The following is a 23,891-nucleotide window of genomic DNA, read 5'->3' as shown; positions in this document are numbered from 1 at the left end:
TGGATTTAATCTGATGGGTAAAACACAATAGTAACTAACTGTAATCTGGATTTAATTTGATGGGTAAAACACAATAGTAACTAACTGTAATCTGGATTTAATCTGATGGGTAAAACACAATAGTAACTAACTGTAATCTGGATTTAATTTGATGGGTAAAACACAATAGTAACTAACTGTAATCTGGATTTAATCTGCTGGGTAAAACACAATAGTAACTAACTGTAATCTGGATTTAATCTGCTGGGTAAAACACAATAGTTACTAACTGTAATCTGGATTTAATCTAATGGGTAAAACACAATAGTAACTAACTGTAATATGGATTTAATCTGATGGGTAAAACACAATAGTAACTAATTAACTCTAATCTGGATTTAATCTGCTGGGTAAAACACAGTAGTAACTAACTGTAATCTGGATTTAATCTGCTGGGTAAACACAGTAGTAACTAACTGTAATATGGATTTAATCTAATGGGTAAAACACAATAGTAACTAACTGTAATCTGGATTTAATCTGATGGGTAAAACACATGTAGTAACTAACTGTAATCTGGATTTAATCTGATGGTTAAAACACAGTAGTAACTATTGTAATCTGGATTTACGCTGCTGGTTAAAACACAATAGTAACTAACTAACCATAATCTGGATTCACTGTGCTGGTTTAGACACAATGGTCACTAACCAACTGTAATCTGGATTTACTCTACTGGTTAAAACACAATAATGACTACCTGTAATCTGGATTTACTCTGTATAGCGAGTCAGCAGTCAAACGTGACAAAATAAAACAGTGACCACAGTTTCCAGAAAATCTTGATTGGTTTGAATTAACGCTGAAATCAGGGGCTTACTCTTACTAGAAGATTGGCCATGGACAGGTGTGTTTGTATGTAGATGTGTATGCAATACATGTGTCTGCATCAATGTATGTGTAGGTCTGTTTACATCAGTGTGTGTGCCTGTGTGTGTGTGTGTGTCCTGCTGAGCTGTGTATGTGAACAGTGCCACGAGTCCATTTCTTATTAAATTGTTCATCAAAGCTGACGAAACAGAGGGGGAGAGGGTAGAGAGAGAGAGTATGTGTGAGTGTGTGTGTGTGAGAGAGAGAGAGAGAAAGAGAGAAAGCAAATCCACCTCCTCCCATCTCCCATCTCATTAATGTTTCAGTGTTTCCTCTCACAGCGGGGGCTTATTAAAGCCACATTAGCGTTTACATTACTGACCAACATATGCTGTACAGATCAACCTCATGGTTTCATGCAATGTGCATCAGATCTGTAGTGAATTCTACAGTTGGGTTTCTCTGCATGTTTATTTTGGTTCTGAAATATACCCATATCTACTACCATGTATCTCTTTTAATGTAGCTTTGGTGTACCCAAAATATCCCCAGTTCCAGCGAGGCAAAAGATTCTCCTCAGAGGCACAAAAAGAGAGAGATTTTTTTTTTACCGGATTACAAGATGAAAGTGACAAAAAGCCAGAGGCCGGACTCACAAAGCAGGATTAGTGGGTTAACGCGCTAACTTTGGGTTTAACTCTGTCTCATGGAGGGCTCACTTTTCAGCGGGGTAGGTCACCATGGTAACTTAGGCTGAACACCTAACCTGCTCCAGAGGAGGTTATGTTCAAAGCCCGCCTCCTCACCAATCAGCTCTCTGGAAAAATGGCAGCATCATTCCTAGAGGGTCCCTTGGACTGATTTTTAATGGCCTTTGTTTACAAAACGCAACATGAACAGAAAAATTGCATTTTAATGAATGAGACTATTGAAATAACTGATTGTGAAAAGGGCTGTTTGTAGGCAACAGTGTTTAGAGACCAGCAGAACCACTTTGTTTTCCATGATGATTTATTAGATCAGAGATAAAATACATATTTGCAGCGTTTCCAGGTCATTCACCCACTCTTTAAATTAGGGCTTCTAACAAAGCAGGTAGCTTACACTGGTGGACTATAGTGATTAATAATGAATGAAATTTACTGTTGCATATTAAGTGCGCTGAAATTCTTTCATAGGAGTCCCGAGAGTGATTGGTGCAACAGATTGCACTCATATTCCATCACTGCAGCCCTGGGGAACATGGCAGACTTTGTGAATATGAAATATTTTTCACAGCCTCGATGTGACGACACAATATTGTATCAATGCAAAGTTTGACCACTGTGCCTTAATGGCAGGGCAGTGATAAGCCTATTTATTTACACTGTCTGCAGTTTTCCTTCTGCAATCCTCTCTAGAATTGAGAATTGAGTAATAATGTTTTTGTATTGCTCATATTTATTCATTATAGTAGTTTGTTTCGACAGAGAAGAACGCAAATGTTAGTAATCCATTTCCTTCCCATACCCACTTTTACAGTCTACTTAATGTGGTGAAATTGTTGGCAGCATATGTTTACATAATCCCACAATTATTTATAGTCTCTTGCTTTTATTGTTTGATTATTTTATTATTTATCTGAATCATATTACTTTTTGCCCCTGCAACGACCTACTTTCACCACGGGGATCGATAAAGTTTCATTTTATTTTGTCTGATCTTAAATACGCTGCTCTGGATCTGTTCATGTTGCGTGTGATTGGCTATTTGTTACAAACCCCGCCCCTTTTCTGTGAATGCTCTCATGCTGGATTGGAAAATCCTGGGTTGACAGAGCCAGTTGATAACTGCCTTCGTGAGACCCCATGAATGTCATTATTAGGTTTTGTGAAGCCAGCTATCACAAAGATACCCTGACTATGAATTGGCTTTGTAAACTTTCAGGCTTAGCTTCAAATCCTACACTCGACTACACTATGCCACTATGAGTAAAATACAAAACAACAGTTATGATTTTTTAAAATTAATTGATCACAGTTTGTACCAAAGTTAGGCTTATCAATGTTATAATGTACAGCTCTGTTTTACAGCAATTTGGTTACCTTTCGTTGTTTTTAAATGTGCTTTATAAATACATCTTATTTGCCTACTTATTAAACTATCCCAAATAGAATTATCATTAATTGCAACAAATGAATAAATGAATGAATGAATGAGCCTAATAATAATAATTGTGGACCAATTGTGGACGCTGTGGCCTAATAGGCCTAGGGAAAGTAGAACAAAGAATGGTGTGGACCTATAGGTTATTATAGGTTATTTGGTCACCTGTAGGATAATTTAAGTTACAAAATCTTTTCAGGCTTTCTAAACAGACATTTTGTGAAACTGTACATAAAACTGAGCAATTTAACCATGTGCTCATGTTTATTTTATAACTTAAATGCCATATAAATAAAATGAAAGGAATGGAACAGACACAAATGAGAAAGTTTAAAATTTTATTGAAAGTATAAGCAAAGTCTGAAGGTCATTTATACCTTTTACCATTTATATTTGATACTGACCTCAGCATGACCCCGCTCTAGAAACCTCTCCCATCCACTATGATGAGCATCTCTCTCTGGGTCCTGCTGAACACTCTGCCATGTCACAGCCCTCTATCTCTCTGGCTGAGTCTGGTCCTCCTCCCGTCCATCCTATCTCTGTCATATCCAACAATCTCACTCAATCTACTGAGACTAGGTCTACCCCTACCGTTATAAATACAGCTGACTTAAGTTCACCGCATGACTTTCAGTCACGTCATGGTTTAAAACTGTTGCACTTAAATATTAGGAGTCTGTTACCTAAACTGGATTTTGTTCATGTGTTGATTGATGATGCCTCCCCTGACATATTTGTCCTGACAGAATCTTGGCTTACGGGGAACGTTTCTAACTCAGACGTAGCTATTGATGGTTACAAGCTATTTAGAATGGATAGGAAATCGAAAGGGGGAGGGGTATTGATTTATGTTAAAGAACATTTAGCTGCATGTGAACTTGCAGCTTCCTCGGTACCTTAGAAATTTGAATATATTGTTTTAGATATCTGCCTGGGGGGGTGATGTTCACTTTACAGTTATTGGCATTTACCGTCCTCCTTCTGCAACAAATATGGCCTTGGAGGAAATAGGCAAACTAATGTCATCATATGCCTCTTCTGAAACTTGGATTGGTTATCCGGGAACTCTTCTAGGCTAAAAGAACTGTGCCTAGAATTACATTTATCTCAATTGATTTCTTTTCCCACGAGACCAAATGCAAAAAATCAGGCTAAATCCACTTTAATTGACCTTATACTAACAAATAGACCACTCAAATACCCATACAGTGGTGTTTTTGCACAAGACATTAGTGATCACTGCCCAATCGCATGTGTTAGAATGGTCAAAAGGACATAAATCTAAAGCGCGTGTTATCGTAAATGTAATTTTACAAATTTTGTTGAACAGGGTTTTTTACATGACTTATTTCATGCAGATTTAGAAAAATCTTTTGATCAGTTTTCTTATATTTTTAATTCTCTTACCAAGAAACATGCCCCCTACAAGAATTTTAGAAAAAAAAATCGTTCCAATCCCTGGTTTTCTACAGGGTTTACCGAAGCCCTTCATGTCAGAGATTTGGCCTGGTTGAAAGCCAGATATACTGACAATCCAACAGACTGGTTGCACTTCAGGCAACTGCGGAATAGGTGCATCAGCATGATCAGAAAAGCTAAATCTGATCATTACTTGTCCTCTCTTGCGAGCTCCCACGGAGATGCAGACAGTTTTTGGAAAACTATGAATTCACTAAAAACCAGGCCTACCTCCTCTCTCCCTCCACAGATTGGCAGTGAAAATGATCTAATTTTAAACAAAATAGATATGTGTGAGGCTTTTAACCATCATTTCGTAACCTCTGGCCATCTATTTGATAGACTGTCTGCCAATATAGTTCCAATAAACCAATCTCCTAGTCTGGTAACTGAGAACTCATCCAATTCTTGCCTCTCTGATAACAGATTTTCGCTTAGACCTGTAAGTCAAATTGAAGTTTTTAATGCACTTACGCACTTAAGCACAAAGAAGTCAAAGGGTGAGGATGATCTTGATCCTTATCTCCTGCGTCTCAGTGCTCATATAATTGCCTCCCCGCTCGCTCATATATTCAATCTAACATTTATCTCTGGTAAAATCCCCACTGTAAGGAAAGCTGCACAGGTTGTTCCGTTGCTTAAAGGTGGTAATACGAGTGACTTAAATAACTATCGTCCAATATCAAAACTATGCTGCTTAGTCAAAATCCTTGAATCCTTAATTAATTATCAGTTACGGGCTTTCCTGGAGGCATAGAACATTCTTCAACCACAACAATCTGGGTTCAGACCAGGGCATAGTACGGTTACAGCAGCAACACTCGTAGTAAACAATATTGTTAACTGTCTTGATAACCGTCAGCACTGTGTCGCACTTTTCATCGACCTTTCAAAGGCATTTGATACAGTGGATCACAATATTTTAATAAACAAGCTATCCTCCATAGGATTGGACGAGCTCACAGTCAACTGGTTTTTTAATTATCTCTCAGGGAGAACACAGGCTGTTGTTGCTGACAGTTTTAGATCCAGCTCACTTGTAATTGGTAAAGGTGTCCCACAGGGGTCTATTTTGGGTCCACTTTTATTTACTCTATATGTTAACAACATGGTACCCTCCTCTCCACATTGTGACGTCCATTATTATGCAGATGACACAATCCTGTATGCTACTGGCCACACTTAGAATGGCCACTGCGAATCTGCAGTCTGCTTTTGACGCGTTTCAGATGTCTCTTATTGGCCACAAGCTTGTCTTGAACTCTGACGAGACAAAATATATGTTGTTTTCGAGGTCTCATGGGACTGATGCCAGTATAGGTATTCATACTCTGCAGGGTGTGCAAATTGAAATTGTTGATTCTTATAAATATTTGGGCGTTTGGCTAGACAGTAGGCTTTCATTTCAGACCCATGTGGAACACCTAACCAAAAAGCTGAGGGGAAAGATTGGATTCTTGTACAGAAACAAGTCCTGTTTTTCTGCTATCAGTAGAAAGACCATTGTGCAGTCGACAATAATGTCTGTTTTTGACTATGGTGATGTCCTGTATATGCATGCCTCGCCTACTACCTTGAAGCCTCTTGATGTGGTATTTCATAGTGCTCTGCGTTTTATTAGAATTTATTGGACGTCATTTATTTTCATCCAGAAGCTCCAGTATATCCAGAACAGCGCTGCCAGGATCCTGATGAGAGTGCGAAAACACAAACACATAACACCAACTCTGTTTTCATTGCACTGGCTCCCTGTCTCCTTCAGGGTCGACTACAAAGTCCTGCTACTCACCTACAAATGCATTAACAGACATGCGCCTCCCTACCTACAAGAACTGATTACCCCACAAACCTCCACCCGCACTCTCAGATCTACCAACAGCCTGCTCCTCCGGGCCCCCAGTACCAAGCTCCGCACCATGGGGGATCGGGCCTTCTGCTCAGCTGCACCACGCTTGTGGAACAGCCTTCCTAACCATCTAAGGGCAGCGCAGACCCTGGACTCTTTTAAGACAGGCCTAAAAACCTTTTTATTCAGGAAGGCTTTTTCGTGTTAACTTTTGTTAGCGATCTCTTTTTTTTCTTTGTTTTCATTTTTATGTTTTTAACTCTGTAGCACTTTGAGATTCACTATGAATGAAAAGTGCAATACAAATAAAATGCATTATTATTATTTATTTTATTACTGGTGATGGGTTTCTCACTCATCACTGTATCTTATATGAAAAAGTGTGTTGGCCCTCCCTTACCATTCGAAGAGAGCAACATTGTCTTTTGTTTGTTTACAAAGCTTTGTCTGGCAAGCTTCCACTGTATTTGTCTTCGCTCTTGAGTTTCAGTGCTACAGGGTGTCATACTCACTCGCAGACACACATTAGATTAGACACCCCACGTATGAACAGTGAGGCAGGAAAGACCGTTTTCAGTTTTTACGCTCCTAATAGATGGAATAGGCTGCAGGACTCTCTTAAACTGGACTGATTTGTCTCTATAGAGAAGTTCAGGGCGCTTTTAGTGGATGCATTATGTGGGGATTGCACATGCTTCTCATAGTCTTGTGCACCTGTGAACCTGTGATTTTCATGTGATTTTATATTGTGCTGTAATGTTTGTAATGTGTTTATATATCTTGTGCTGTAATCAGGGCGTCCTTAAAAAGGGAGCTTGCTCTCAATGGCCCTCCCTGAATAAATAAAGGTTTACATACATACATACATACATTTATAGGCCTATATTTCCACTATATGGATGCTATTATGTCACTTGTGCAAACCAAGTGGCATAATCCAGAAATACTTATTGAGTGCTTTCTTATCTTGCATGAAAACCTAGTTTTTACTTAGTTGCTGGAAAATGGAAATGGAAACTATCGTGCTAAACAAAGAAACTATTTGGGTAGGGTCAAATTTGATACTTCAGTGTTGTTTAATTCTAGTTTGCATTCCATTTTATAGGCATACCTGTAAATTTTAGATTACATTACATATTAATATAATTTAGGGAAAAGTGCCCTTTTTAAAGATTATTTTAACACTAAATAGAACAAAAAGACTCCATGCACACTGCCTTGTAATACATAGAAATGTAATGCTGAGCTTTTGGCCTTAGGCCATCATCAGAGCAAAGTGAGTAGTACACCAAACACACAGAACAAAAGGACCACTACACAGATGGACACGATGGGTTCAATGCCAGGATGTTGTTTGAATGAGTGCTTTGGCAGGACACAGACCAGAAATTAGAACTTAAAATGGGACACTAGACAGAGGTCAGCCTTTAAGCTTCAGTATTGTTTAAAGTTGTGTGTTGAAAATGATATGCAGCATGTTGAATTTTTTTAAACTTTGCATGCTGTAGTGCACAATATGGTTAGTTTACAGGGTTGTCTGTGTGCTGAACAGAATTCAGGCATACAATGGATTACAGGGTGGTGCCGTTCAGTATTTCAAAGTAAACAAGCACAGATCCTGTACAGACCCACGGCGCGTATGTTCAATTCAGTTCAATGCACTGAAGCATTACGACACGGTTATCGGTTAAATAATTCCACTAACGTCACTTAGATACCACAGGTAACGTTACCTAACGTTAAAGTTTATAGGGCAATGGAAGACATGGATGTATGTAAATTAACGGCAGAGAATGGGGCTCGGTGTGTGTGGGAGCAATGCTCGGCTAGTGTGACACATTTATCGGTTTAATGACCTATTCCATGTTTATTGTTTACCTATTCCACCAACATCACATATCACAGGTATTAACGTTACCTACCGTTAAGGTTTGCAGGACAGCAGAAGATGTAGATGTCTGTAAATTGATGGCGAAGAGTGTGGCTCTGTGTGAAATCCAATATGGCATTATCAGTATGGGACTGAATTTGGCATTTAGCCCATAGGCGACAGGCCATCTCTTAGTCAGAGACGCCCTCTAGAGGCCATCTCACGAAGCGACATCTCACTAAGCCTTACCTGACTGACTGACTGACTGCATGACCTGAATTTGCCTAGTGATGCCCTTGGCTGCGCAGTGGGAAAAACAGCTTGTGGTGATGTACCATGCATTTTTGGGTCCATTTTGTGGTTGGGTGGTGTATTTGTCTTATCTCCATGGATAACTGGACAAATATATGTCACATAGATGTGACGTGATGTTGAGATATTTCCAGCGCAGCTAGAATAGAGTTTAAAAAATTATTCAACTATCTAAAACATCAACAGTAAACGTCAGGTTTTGGTGTCAGTCCCTCAGAATTAAACAAGGGCTTCTTTCTAGACTCACCATTTTGCACCAACGTTCAACAATCATACAGGGAGAAGTCCATCAACTTGGCATTCTTGGACTTGATAATCAGCCGCTGTGTTTTGAGGAAGGGGCGTGACTGTCACTTCTCCTCGACTGGAAAACCTCTTGTTCCGCTGTTGCTCTCTCTACCTACATGTGTAACCCACAGTTGAATGCAACAAGTTCACACCCCTTCTCTGGGGGTTGTCAAAAGGCATTCTGGGAAATGTAGGAAATAACTAACTGTAGGGGAAGTAGACATGGCAGGTTGCGGGAAAGTGAGTAATACAAAAAAGTAAATTACAACACTTCCTCACCATATTGGGATTGATGACATATAACAGTGTAACAGAGTATCAGTGGGTGGAATTTTCCTTCACACTGTGGATCAGCACACAAAATGTGTCACTGGCCTTCTCATGGGTCAACACTTAAGGAATTCATTAACACTCTTAAATTAAACTGTGTTGAATTAACATAGAATGTATTGCTCCTAATTAGTTGCACGCAGATATGTTGAAAAATAACCAAACGTGGTAATAGCCTTTTTTAACACATCTGTATGAAAAAAAAATTATATCAAAATACATCTGTAATCTTGGACATTTATTTACACATTGCTAGCTGACCTTTCACCATGTATGTTTTTTTTTTTATTTTTATTTTTTTACTGTGCTTATCCTTTTTAGCTTATTTTTCCAGCAGCACATTTTGCACGCTTCGCGTTTCCAATGGATGTGGATGCGTGTGTGTGAATGTCAGTTTGAACGTGTGGAAACGGGGACAGAAAATGGCATAATTGCTTGGCATTTTACTGTATAGATAGATTTAGCGTTTGGATGCAGGAGCAGAGGTGGGAAAGGGGGTGATGGAGGAGAGAAGAGGGGATGGGGGGGAGGGGGGGAGGCCGTAGGGGAGATGAAAGCAGTTGAGAGTAGAGCTGATGCCTAGGAAAGGAGGCCAAGCAGGCACAGTGTTGGGTTCAAGACATTAACATAATACTCATTAGTCGTTACTCATTTCAAAAGTAATACTTTACTTTTTACTCCATGGGAGCAGTAATTTGGAACTACATGTTACATGACTTCAACGACTTACTGGCAGACTGTATCTTCTCTTCTAAAATCAGAATAAGTCAGTTTCCTCTCCTTTGAATGGTCAGGAAACAAATAGCATTGATGTCCAGTGTTCTTGTCGTCCTTTTACTGGATAAAATCAAAGTAGTGGGAACACTTCCACCCAGAGAAAGACAACTTTTCTACCATTTCTCATCAAAGTAGAGGGAATACTTCCACTCAGAGAGAGTCAACCTTACTATCATTATACATTATAATTCAACTTCAATGATATTTAGAGGAGGTGAAAAGTAACATGTTTTTTTGTTTTTTTTTGTATTGGTAACTGTAACATTTTTACTGTAATGTGTTAATAGCTGGCATAGCAGAGGAAGAAAGAAGGAATAAATACAAGAGGAGAGGGAAAAGCTTAGGAGAGGAAGAGGACAAGGAGAGGTAATTGGAATTGCTAGCATTGGCCTTGACTACACACACACAGTGCGCACACACACACACAGCACAGACATTGATTTTGTTTCCAAGGCAAACAGCAGGATCTCTATACATGCTGCACATGTAAACCTTTCCTACGCTCTAAATTATTGAACACCCATCTCTCTCACACTCACCCACACATAATGAACACATGTACACACACATGCATGCATAGGCGCACACACACACACACACACACACACACTCCCTCCCACCACACATCGATGTAGCTGATTTGGTCGATACTTTAGGAGTCTCGTGGGAAATAGTGCATCTATGGAGACACCAAACACACACTCAGCCACACACACACACACACACACACACACAGCGCTCTCTGAGTCATTTTGCATTCAGGCCATGGAGCTGTATGCCACTTATCTGGAGAGGAAGAGGGAGAGATGACAAAAGCTTGAGATGGAAGGAGAGAGAGAGATAGTAATAGGGCGCTGGATGGAGACAAAGTATGAAAAGTATAAAAAGAGAAACAGCGAGAGAAAGAAAGGGAGGGATGGGCGCTAGAGGGAGAGAATGAGAATAACAATAAGCAGAGTGCAACAGCGCATTAAATGGAAGGGTAAACTGAGAGGAAGGAATAGGGTGTTGCATGGATGGACAGATAAAGGGAGGGAGGGAAAAAGATGAACCCAAAGTAAAAAGAGGAAACGAGGGATACTCGAAAAAAGAAAGCAGAGGAGAGTGATACAGCGTTGTGAGCCCAATCTATAACTGCAACAAAGAATGGAATCAAATTTTAAAAAGTTAAAAAGTAACCAATAAACTGTATTAGGCTTCTGTATAATGTTTCTTGTGGATATTGTCAAAGAACTCATGATACGATTTGATTTCAATACTATGGGTCACGATGCATTTCAATATAATTTGATAGTCTATTAATTTTTTTCACCCAGACCTAGTTATACTTATTATCAATTGCTCTGGACTGAAATTATAAAACTGTATATAAACGTGTGTGTGTGTGTGTGTGTGCATGCGCAAGCATATCAAGAACTTGCAGACAGTCTTCTGTCCTGTTCCCCTCTGAGACAAAACAAATTAAATTAAACTTTTTATGTGTGTGTGTGTGTGTGTGTGTGTGTGTCCAGGGCTTGCAGACAGGCACCAGGGAGTTAGAGGAGATGGGAGTGAAGTTCTGCCACAGTCTGCTCTCTGTGGGAAGAGACGTGACGGCACTTTACAGCAGGAAACTCATTAACCACATCGACCTGGACCACAACGTCCTGGACCACAAGTCACACAAGTAAGATGCCATTTTGGTGTGGCTTTGGAGTGTGTGTATGTGTCTATGTGTGCACATACACACGTATAATTGTGTGTCTGTGTGTGTGTTCTTATATTTCTATATTTACAAAGACCAAATGTCCTCACAGGAATTTAAAAAATTAAGACAACCCGCCAAAGTGAGGACATTTTGCTGCTTCCTAGGGTTAGGAACTGGGTTTAGGGTTAGGACACAGAACTTGAATGGATAGAACGAATCAACATTCCTGGATGGTCAGAACGGCCATTTTTATGTGTACTGTTGGGCTAGCTTCTGTATAAACCGATTTAGGGCAAGTCGCTGAGAGGAGAAGTGTTTATAGTTGAGTTAATCTGTTTCTGCCGATGTCCGTTAGCTGTTTAAAGTTAGCGAACACTTTTAACTTTTCTTCTCCACTAAAGGTAGGTTAAGCTACGTTAGTTTATAGCATTTAAGGGGCTATATTAAGTTAAAGGTACCTGTTTGAGGATGCTAATATACTAATATATTTTGACGAGAAGAGTGAGAGAAGCACAATCTTTGATAATGCTACGCTAACCTTGTTGCTAACGCCAGCTTTCAGTTGAGTTTTGACAGTTTGCTAAGCACTCACGCAACAGACACATCTACACATTTCTCAAGCAAGTGTGACAGACTTTACGGCCTTATTGCCCAGATTTATGTTGTCACCATAGCAACTAACCCTTAAAGTCGAGATGAAACGGCATTTCGAGAGTATCTAACTTCCGTATCGTGACGTATTTCCGAGTGAAACAGGAAAGACAGGCGGGACATAACGTTGGGAGGAATTTGATTTGAACGTTGAAAAGTGGGTGTGCTGTTGCTAGCTAGCTAACTAATGAATCTTAGCCTCTTAGCTCTGTGCGCTAAAAGTTGAAGATTGATTGATGGGTGGATGTCATGATATTATTGGTTGAAATTAGTTACGGGCATGCTTATGTAAGCACACGGCATATTTTGTTTTACAGGAAGAAAACATGATTGAATTTTGATATAAGAATACAATGAAATTGATTTTTGGTATTTTTTTTGGCATATATTGTTAAATAGGTGCACAGTATGACCGGGGATGTGATCTAAAAGGGTTAAAAAGGCATTTTTCATTTCATCTCGTCTTTAAAATTCCATAGTCACCGTTTTATGCTGTACTACTCTTTACCATAGCAAACAGTGGAAGGACCGTTCTATCCATTTAAATTCTGTGGGTTAGGATTAAATTTAGGGTAGGGTAAGGGTTATGGTTAGTTCAGGAGTAGGATTTAGGTTCAGGGTTAAGATTAGGATTGATTAGATTAGTTGTTCTCAAGCCTGATCCTCGAGTACCACAGCCTTGCTGGTTTTCTATCCTACCAGCTAGTTAATTACATTCAGCTGGTGTAATCGGGGGCTGAATGAGACCTGGGATACCAGGTGAATGTAATCAACTACCAGGTAGCAGAGGTGGGAACTTGCTGCTCCACACTGACATCGCTTGAACACTGCCAGGCTACTGGGCAACATGGATGTTGCTGGGGAGAGGAGGACAGCAAGACTGGGCCAAGAGAGGTTGAGATTTGGAGGTATCATCGAATACGATGAACAGATTACAGATTACATCAACAGTGAACATCAGGTTTTGATGTCAGTCCCTCAGAATCAAAGAGCAATGTTCTGAAATTGTTTGGTACAGTTTCAATATATGAAGCTTTTTTTCCGAGCTATACCTCAGAAAATAAGTTTAACACCTGTTACAGTGCAGTATACAGCATCACAAAGACATGAGCACTGGCCTTTGACCACACACACACACACACACACACACACACACACACACACACACACACACACACACACACGCACACACACACACACACACACACACACACCTCATGGTTCTTGCCCAGATATGCTGTGGTGTGGTTCCCTTTCCTCAGTGATTGATGTGTGCTTCTAAAGTGGAGCTGAATGGCTTCTATTGATTTTCACAGTCCCATTCAATCTCCTCAGTGAACACTGACAACAGAAGATCTGGGGAGGTCTTTTCACCTGAATACACACTCCAGATTTAGCTTCTTTTTTTTCCTTCCTTCTTTATCTTCCAGTTTATTTATTGTTTAATTATTAATCAAATTCTTCTCCCAAGTTTTCTTCTTTGTTCCTTCCTTCCCTCCCTTTCCCCCATATTTTGAATCAATTTCTACACTGAACAAAAATATAAACGCAACACTTTTGTTTTTGCTCCCATTTTTCATGAGTTGAAATAAAAGATCTAAGACTTTTTCTATGGACACAAAAGGCTTATTTCTCTCAAATTTTGTTCACAAATTTGTTTAAATCCGTGTTAGTGAGCACTTCCCCTTTGCCAAGATAATCCATCCACCTGACAGGCGTGGCATATCAAGATGCTGATTAAACAGCATGATTATTGCACAGGTGTGCCTTGGGCTGGTCACAATAAAAGGCCACTCTAAAATGTGCAGTTTTATCTTGAAAAAAGACATTTATCAGGCACTGAACTATGGATCTCACATGACTAGGGCTACAGATATGCATTTTTTGAAAACCAGTCAGTATCTGGTGTGACCACCATTTGCCTCATGCAGTGCGACACATCTCCTTCACATAGAGTTGATCAGGTTGTTGATTGTGGCCTGTGGAGTGTTGGTCCACTCCTCTTCAATGGCTGTGCGAAGTTGCTGGATATTGGCAGGAATCGGAACAAGCTGTCACACACGCTGATCCAGAGCATCCCAAACATGCTCAATGGGTGACATGTCTGGTGAGTATGCAGGCCGTGCAAGAACTGGGATGTTTTCAGCTTCCAGGAATTGTGTACATATCCTTGCAACATGGGGCCGTGCATTATCATGCTGCAACATGAGGTGATGGCGGTGGATGAATGGAACGACAATGGGCCTCAGGATCTCGTCACGGTATCTCTGTGCATTCAAATTGCCATCAATAAAATGCACCTGTGTTCGTTGTCCGTAGCTTATGCCTGCCCATACCATAACCCCACCGCCACCATGGGGCACTCTGTTCACAACGTTGACATCAGCAAACCGCTCGCCCACACGACGCCATACATGCTGTCTGCCATCTGCCCGGTACAGTGAAAACCGGGATTCATCTGTGAAGAGAACACTTCTCCAAAGTGTCAGACGCCATCGAAGGTGAGCATTTGCCCACTCAAGTCGGTTACGACGACGAACTGCAGTCAGGTCAAGACCCTGGTGAGGACGACGAGCACGCAGATGAGCTTCCCTGAGACGGTTTCTGACAGTTTGTGCAGAAATTCTTTGGTTTTGCAAACCAACTGTTGCATCAGCTGTCCGGGTGGCTGGTCTCAGATGATCAGGTGAAGAAGCCGGATGTGGAGGTCCTGGGCTGGCGTGGTTACACGTGGTCTGCGGTTGTGAAGCCGGTTGGATGTACTGCCAAATTCTTGGAAACAACATTGGAGACGGCTTATGGTAGTGAAATGAACATTCAATTCACGGGCAACAGCTCTGGTGGACATTCCTGCAGTCAGCATGCCAATTGCATGCTCCCTCAAAACTTGCGACATCTGTGGCATTGTGTTGTGTGATTAAAAACTGCACATTTTAGAGTGGCCTTTTATTGTGACCAGCCCAAGGCACACCTGTGCAATAATCATGCTGTTTAATCAGCATCTTGATATGCTACACCTGTCAAGTGGATGGATTATCTTGGCAAAGGGGAAGTGCTCACTAACACGGATTTAAACAAATTTGTGAACAAAATTTGAGAGAAATAAGCCTTTTGTGTGCATAGAAAAAGTCTTCGATCTTTTATTTCAACTCATGAAAAATGGGAGCAAAAACAAAAGTGTTGCGTTTATATTTTTGTTCAGTATAATATTACACATTTTCTCCTTCCTTCCTTCCTTCACTCCTGGCTTTTTTTCAGGTCCTTCCATCTTTCCTTCCTTCCCTCCTTTTCTTCCAATATTTTAATCCATTCCTTCCTTACTTCTATCCTTCTGTCACTCTTGGCTTTTTTCCGGTTACTTTCTTCGTTTCTTCATTCTTCCTTCCTAACTTCACCCCTTCCCTTCTTCCTGGCCCTTCCTTCCTTCATTGTTTCACCTTTTGCTTTCTTTCTGGTTTCTCCTTCCCTCCGCCTTTCAGCCCTACCTTTCTCCCTGTTTCTTCCCTTATTTCTCACTCACTTTCCTCCTGTTCCTTCTTGCCTTCCTTCCATTTATTCCCATTGTTTTTTTTTTATTAATTTCTACATGCTACCACATTTTCTCCTCTTTCTTCCTTTTTCATCCAACCTTTTTCCATCCTTCCTTTCTTTCCTCCTTCCTCTCCTCCCACTCTTTCTACACATTACTTGTTCTAAGTGTGCTGCACCATCGTCAGAACAGCTAAGCACTATTATTCATAAAATGTCATCCATCATTTAAATGTGAGTGAAAGAACATCCAAAACTGATTTCTTGTCATTTTCTGATAATTACATGCTATGGTTGGAATATTTATTGCCATGATATTGATGTGTGACTAGCCAGCTCTCTCCTTCTCTCTCTCTCTTTCTTTTCCTCTTCGTCTGTCCTGCGTGATCATGGGCCTTTTTCATTCTTATTTTACATTTTAATGGATCACTCGCAACTTACAACAATAATGATTACCTGATATAGTTTATGTCGTACATAATAATATATATCTATGGACCCAACAGAAACAGGCCAGTGTCTCATCTTTGGTCTCAATGCATTAAGAAACTCTTCTGGAAAATGAGAAATTGTACTAATAGATGTCTAGCTATTAGTACGATTTTTCATACATCATTAGGTCTAAACATAATATCTGTGAGAATGCAGAGGTTGTCATGTTTCACTTCGTATTTCAGTGTAATTTGAGAAGAAATTGAGGGGAAAAAATAATGCAAGAAAAAGGAAGGAAAGAAGGAAGGAAGGAATTCAGGGAGAAAGATAAGAGTGAAAGAAATAAGGAACAGGAGAAAGGAGGAGAAAATGTGGTCATGTGTAGAGATAGGTCTCCACGCTTGGCCTAACTATGCTTGTTTATGTTACTCCTGTGGCTCTAGTTGTAGAACTGTGGCCATTTTTTCTTGTTTGCAGCATAGAGGACTTTTAGGTGACGTAACGCACCCTCTGGCAGCCATATTGGAGGTCCTCAGATCATTTCTTCACTGATACATCTGCTTGATTTTGTGTTTAAATAATGTCAGCTTGTTAGCTAGCCAATAGCAGCTAACATCAGTATCACATCACCTGTTGCATGTAAACACATCTGATTAGTAGGCTACACTAGCTAACATATCTAGTACTGGTAGCTGCATGTTAACATTAACATCAGTTGCTTTGCTAAATTAGCCTGCTAGCTAGCTAACAAAGCCAAAAACCAACAGTTAGTTCAGGTTAACTGAGCTGACTTTTCTCAAGCTACAACTCCGAGTGTTTCGGAGTAGCTAGCAACTAGGGCTAAAGACAAGACAGTTTACTGTACTTTGTCACAGTAACCTACATTTGAAGACAAATCTTATAACACTATTCACTTTTACTCATACTGAATTGACCTACCACAGCAATTATTATATGTAGCCTATCTCCTTTTTTTAATATAGGCATTATTTGCTCGCAGCCAATTCTCCAATGGACCTCCAATGGAGCCAGACGGTTGCTAGATTTGTGATGCAACTGCAAAGCCTCTATTTAAAGTTGTATTATTTATCAGTGCATCTGTGTGACAGCTGATGCACTGATTTACACTGACTATGCCAAGTACTATTACCACCTGCTCTCTTAATAAAAGAATAACCAGGTGAATCCAGATGAAAGCTTTTTTTATTTGCTTCCTTGTTGAACTCATCTAATAAATCCACTTCTGTCATGAGGGGGAGATGGAGATGAAAGAAGACAGGTTAAATAACATTTTGACATTGAATAGATGTTGATACGGCAGTCTGCACCAATGTTGAAAACCAGTGTAAATATAGCACCAGAATGAAAGTTCAGACGACATTCATAGTCATCCATAGCTGCTACCTGCATCATTTTATCAAATCAGGTCATAAATATCTTTATCAAGGCTGTGTTAATATGAATTTTTACTACACCATACTGTGAATATTTTTCATATTTTCCACTTTGCTGTCCATCACATGCTGGGATAGGCTGTACAAAAGGGATGCAACTAAGTGCTTTGTACACAGAATATAAGGGACCACAGGGCTGAATAAATGAGGGATGTTATCTATTTCTCTGGCTCTCTGCTATAAGTGCCCTATCTATTTATCAGTATTGCTGTCTCTGCTGTATATTGCCCTATACACTCCAATGATGGAGGTATGTGGTCATGGCATGTACCCCACAGTGATGGGGATTTCTCATCTAATTATCTGTCCCTCTGCCTCTGTAATGTGTATGGCCTACAGTGTAGCAGTTGTAATATTGTCTTTCCACAGATCTGAGTGATAGCTGATAGGGACCACAGGGCTGGCTTGACTGTCAGACAAATATAATCCCATTACACATTCACTTCATTTGGTCTTGATAAATAATCCCATTACATTTCATTGTGTGGTCCTGATTGCTGTGTTAATAACACATACTGGGAAGCTATTGCAACTGTGTGTGTGTGTGTGTGTGTAGGAGTGTGAGTCAAATGACAAAATTGGTCAGTCTGCTTGCTGACAAGTGGTTTGATCAGAATAGTTCATTGCAGAAAAATTGCAGTGATTTGTGAAAAACTCTTTTTTTTCAAATGGATGTGAGTAATTTATGTAGTAAATGTGATGTGATTGTTCAAGATTGTAAGTGCATGTGTGTGTTTGCTCGTGCTTCTGTGTGTGTGTGTGTGTTTGGGGGTGCGTGAGAGAGAGAGAGAGCTCTATGCTTTTTGGTCATTGGACTGCAGCATAATTGTGGTTATTACAAGTCTAAATATAGAGTAACTTCATTGAAAAAGCAGTTCCATAATATTTAGACAATATGATGTTTTGGCTTTTTACTACCATAAGTTTGGACATCAAATGAAACAATGATTATGAGGTTAAAGACTCCTGATTGGAGTGTGGCTTGAAGTGCAACACAGTTGAAAGTTTCAGCCCATAACAGTTGTACAGCAACGATTTTCTGCCCCTTGAAGCGGATGCAGGACTTAATTTGAAAAATGTTGACATTAAAATGCAGAATTTCAGCTTTATGGTTAGGGTATTTTAAAATATGTTTTTATACACAGAACCCCTATTTTAGGGTGCCATAAGTATTTGCATAGATTAAGACTATATTCAACGAAATTGTCATTTTTTCCTCATGTAGTCAGATATGTTTTTAGTGTCAGACTTTCTTTCCAGCCTTTTGCATTTCAGTGTAAGAATTCAGCTATGACTGGCTCTAAATTACTCCAATCCAAATGCAGAACAGCAAAATCTGTGTTGAATGTGATGTATGCAAAACAAATGTATTATTGCTTTGTATTGTGTCATTTTGCGGCATCTTTTTCTGCTCTTTGATAAAACAGTCTAGACAGCCCCGAATAAGATTAGACTAGAGATACAAGGTTAAAGGAATAGTTCACCCAAAAATTAAAATTCGGTCATTATCTACTCATTCTCATGCCAGTACAAACTCGGGTGAGTGTTTTTTCTTCATACAACTTACCTGGAGTTCTCCAGGCTCGCTGCTGGAGGAGTTTCTTCCAGTGAATGGGGAGCTGGACGTTCTGCTTCAAAAAGGGCAATAAATGTCCATAAAATTACTATAAATTACCATAAAGCTTCTGACGCCTGACGATCGCTCTATGAGTCGAAAAAAACGTAATTTGATCCATTATTTCATGAAAATCCGAGTCGATCGCCATTGCATGTACTTTCGCATTACCAAACCTCATGAGATGGAGGTCGTGCACTATCGCACACACAAACCTTGCGCGGCCACGGTGGCCTCGTGAGGTTTGGTAATGCGGAAATACATGCAATGTCGATTTTCGGATTTTCATGAAATAATGGATCAAATTACGTTTTTTTCGACTCACAGAGCGATCGCCAGGCGTCAGAAGACTTTGATTATACGACACAAGCTTTATGGAGTAATTTTATGGACATTTATTGCCCTTTTTGAAGCAGAAATTTTAGGCAATAAATGTCCATAAAATTACTAGTAAGTACATGCAATGGCGATCGACTCGGATTTTCATGAAATAATGGATCAAATTACGTTTTTTTCGACTCATAGAGCGATCGTCAGGCGTCAGAAGCTTTATGGAGTAATTTTATGGACATTTATTGCCCTTTTTGAAGCAGAACGTCCAGCTCCCCATACACTGGAAGAAACTCCTCCAGCAGCGAACCTGGAGAACTCCAGGTAAGTTGTATGAAGAAAAAACACTAACCTGAATTTGTACTGGCATGAGAATGAGTAGATAATGACCGAATTTTAATTTTTGGGTGAACTATTCCTTTAAGGTTTTCCCACAGACAACCAGTGTAGTATTGATCAATTCTACAGTAAATACTGTATGTAATAAATCAAACTGCATCATACACATATATTGATCTAACCCTGCTCATGTTCTTACTTTCTTCCCACTTGTCTTCTATTGCCTTAAAAGAAGATCTACAAATTTGTTCTCCACCTGAGCTGTTGTGCTGTTTTGTGTCTTGTGTTGTTTCCCCTGCTTCCGAGCTAATGATGCCGTCACAGCTGATTGGTCACGGCTGATGCGGTCACAGCTGATTGGTCACCCCCTGACAACTGAGCTAATAGGATCTGAAATGTAAACACCAGGTTGGATGCCATGTCAAGGGAGGGGGGTGGGTGGCGGTTCCTGGTAGCTCAGTGGTCTAAGGCTTTCCTGTCTCTCTACTTTGCACCATCTAATAAAGGTGAAAATGCCCAAAAAATGATCTTTAAAAAAAATCTGATCTGGTCCAGTCATTGTCATCCACCATTGATATGATGGATAGGATGCAGTTTGATTGATTACATATTGTAGAGTTGATCAATCCTACACTGGTTGTCCTTACCCTGAATTAATTTTAGTGAGACATTTTGATCACATTCCACACAAGTGTTTTCTTCTTCTTCTTCTCATTATTATTATTAGTGAAACCCTATTGTTACTGCTGGAAATCCTACAGTTATTATTCGGGATTCACTACGTTGTGTAGTCATAGGAATGGCATGTCAGTAACATCTACAATATTTGTATCGCTGTAGCCAGCTGTAACAGCCTAGTTTACTTCCGCCATTCATGGCTTATTTGACATAAGTGGTTGCTGGAAGATCTACAGGTGAGAGAAAACTTTTGTTCTCTTATCTCCTCCTCCGGGGAGCCTTGGGGTTGTCCACTAGATCTCTGTTAGCTATCATAGTTGAGAACGGCATTCAGGACAGCCAAAATGACTTCTCAGTATCTACACGGAGGACATTATGGATGACTTCACATTTTATAACCAATCCTGAAACTAATGTGTGCTATGTGGAGATTTCCTTGAGACATAATGATATAAACCAATATCCACACATCCGGACCAACTCGAAGCTCCTCCTGGCCCTTTCACTAGCTTTTCATTTTTTTAAAACTGGCTTGTCTCCTCCCTCGCGGTTTAAAAGCTGGCCTCACCCCCTTCCATTCTTGAAAAAAATTCTCGTTATGGCGGAATCGATGAAGCGAGCGAGTAAACTTGTTAAACTAGTAAACTTGCTACCTACTTCTTCACTTGTCATTGTGGAACAAGCGACACTTCTCCGTAGGTACGTTTAACTTAGCTATTAGCATTTATGCACGGTTTATCCTTAAGGGCCTCCGTAGTCCAGTAGCTTTTCTGTGCTTTATTTACAAATGTGTTGCAGTTTCTGTCACCCTCTAGTGGTCGGAAAATCACATCGAAACATTTTTGGCATTAAAATGCCAATAATGGTACTGAATATCTGCACAAAATATCAGCAGGTTGTTACAACTGCAAATGTAATAATTTTCCATTAACATAATAAAACATTAACATGTACATTAATGTAATAAAAGTTTCCTAATTATTACAACTCCCACACCCTTATATTCCACCGCGGCAACAAATTTCTCCCACTTTTCATGTATGGAGCACGTCATTCGCATTTTAAAACATTGTGCTCATTTCAGAAAATTTCATGAGACCAGGCTGGAAAGGGTGACATATTGATAGGCATTGCAAGGTAACCAACAACTGAATGGACAGATGCACAGGGAGAAAGACAGATTATCTAGATAGATAGACAAACAGAGACAGACAAGCATGCAGACTGAGCCTATGCATGAACATCGATTGTTCCCTTGGACTCATCAGTTCAAATCAGTTAAATTGTCCATTTATCAGTTAACCATTATTTACTATCTACTGTGCTATGGTCTTAATGTGACTAGAAAACCCTTTGACTGTGTTCCAGTTTAAAGGCGAATAGCAATCAATATAAGGATTTATATGTATATGTTGTTGTTGTGTTATTGGCTTAAAACATTCAGCTCTATTTGTGAAGATTAACTCTCTGAAGGCAGTACACTGATACACACTAAAATGCCCCACAGTGTAATAGGATTGTATTGAAATGATGAATTCTACTGGTATATAATTTACTATTAGTGTGTTCTGCTGATGCCTAAAATAATTGGAAGGCTTAGACCATATAATTGTATTATAATTATATACCCAGCCGCTTTATTTGATTGGCTGCTGACCAAGGCAGCTTGTCGATTTGGTTTGACTTAAAGAGCCGGTTAGGGATGCTCAAATGTTGAAAATGTGCCTTCAAATAATTTATCATTAGCTAGATAATACTGTATGTAGCAGTAGATGTGTGCTACCATAGTATTCAAATGGTGAACTGTCGGTGTTGATTTGTTAAATGACATATTAAAAAGATTAGCCTGTTGCCAGGATTTTCTTATTTCTGAATGTTTGGGATGTTTCTGGGCGTCAACCTTTTGGCAGCAGGTGTATCCGGCTGCAACCAAAACCACTGCTAAATCCTTTTATATCTAAAAGCCTCGCTGGCTATGGTAGCGGTCCTGAACTCTAATACAGAGGAACTGGTCAGAGCTAGTGTGTATCGTGAGCTGGCAGCTAGCTACCATTTTGGAACAAGCCTTTTCTGCTTGGTGTTTTGCCTCACTGTACTTTTTTACTGGTTTTTACCGCTCTGGCAACCGCAGGGAGGAGGGGTCAACTTTGAAAGTTGTGTTTACAAGCCACAAGCAGCAAAATCCTACCCAATATGCCTTTAAAGTCACAATGAAACAAAAAAAAATACTTTTTCACCCTGTTAGCTAATTCTCCATATCATAACATCTACCTGTTCAACAATACATTTTTATTTTCTCGTATTTTTCAAATTATCAAAACCTCGTTCCTCATTACTCATTCTTTTGCTTCCTGAAAATGATGTAATTTTAGTGGTTACTTCATGGCGTACCAGTAGGCGTACATATAAATTCCAACCACTAATACATCACACATTTTTGAACAACCCCCCGTCTGCCCTTCCTGTCATATAAAACCTGCAGCTTCAAAACTTTCAAGGTGACAACATGGTACAGCGGTGAAAACCCTGTTTTGTTTTCCTAAGACACCGTGCTCGCGTCCTGGTCGCTGGAGTTTATTCATTTTGAAGAATCAAGAATTTGTCACAGCTCAAGATTATGTACAAAGTACTGAATCACTTTTCCTGTTTCAAACAGAAATACGTCCAACTACGGAGGCAAGACACAAAATGACAAAAAGATACAAAATGACAAAAAGACACTGACTAACTGTTGCAGTAAAGTTTGTTAAGTCTTGCAAATGTTAAACCTGTGCAGAAACAAACTCCACCACACTGTAAAGGCTGCCCAGCTTAAAATAAATTAGTAAATACTTGGACAGCTTTTTTTTCGTTTACTCAACTTCCAGAGTAAGTGTTGTCTCAACGTGACATTTTGGGCTGTATTTTCATGACGGCACATGGCAGATGGTGAGACTTTACGCCGGCGAGGTGGCATGGTGGTGGGGGGTTTGTCAGTGATCATCAAGCAGCACAGTGCAATTTTGGTGTCAAGGATTATGCATGACGCAAGGCACAGTCATTTTCTGTTCTATTTTTATGGCTTCACCAAGCCATGCGCACATGAACAGATCCTATTCCAAGGCCTACCAACCCTTTTTCTGGATGATATGTTGGCCAATTTGACTTTGATATATATTCCTCAAGCAGGAAAACTGTGCTCCTCTGGCTACGCAATTACCAAAAATCCACCCGCATGTGCATTTGACTGCGCTTAGCGCCGTGTGCCATTGATTGATTCCCTCTAAGTTAGTCCAAACTCTCTCCATTGTAACTGTATA

The 23,891-nt window shown here is 39.8% G+C and overlaps 1 protein-coding gene across 1 annotated transcript in view; it reads left to right on the top strand.

The window, feature by feature from the left end:
• agbl1 (AGBL carboxypeptidase 1) overlaps positions 1-23,891 on the top strand; it is a 192,902-nt gene that overhangs the window by 158,888 nt on the left and 10,123 nt on the right. Inside the window, exon 26 of the mRNA XM_078283012.1 lies at positions 11,390-11,544. Coding sequence (XP_078139138.1) covers positions 11,390-11,544 — 155 coding nt within the window. The remainder of the gene's footprint in view (positions 1-11,389; positions 11,545-23,891) is intronic.

This window comes from Centroberyx gerrardi, chromosome 4 (genome assembly GCF_048128805.1).
Source record: "Centroberyx gerrardi isolate f3 chromosome 4, fCenGer3.hap1.cur.20231027, whole genome shotgun sequence".
Taxonomy (NCBI): Eukaryota; Metazoa; Chordata; class Actinopteri; order Beryciformes; family Berycidae; genus Centroberyx; species Centroberyx gerrardi.
Note: the sequence above shows the minus strand (reverse complement) of the source record. Positions and strands in the feature narration are given on the sequence as shown.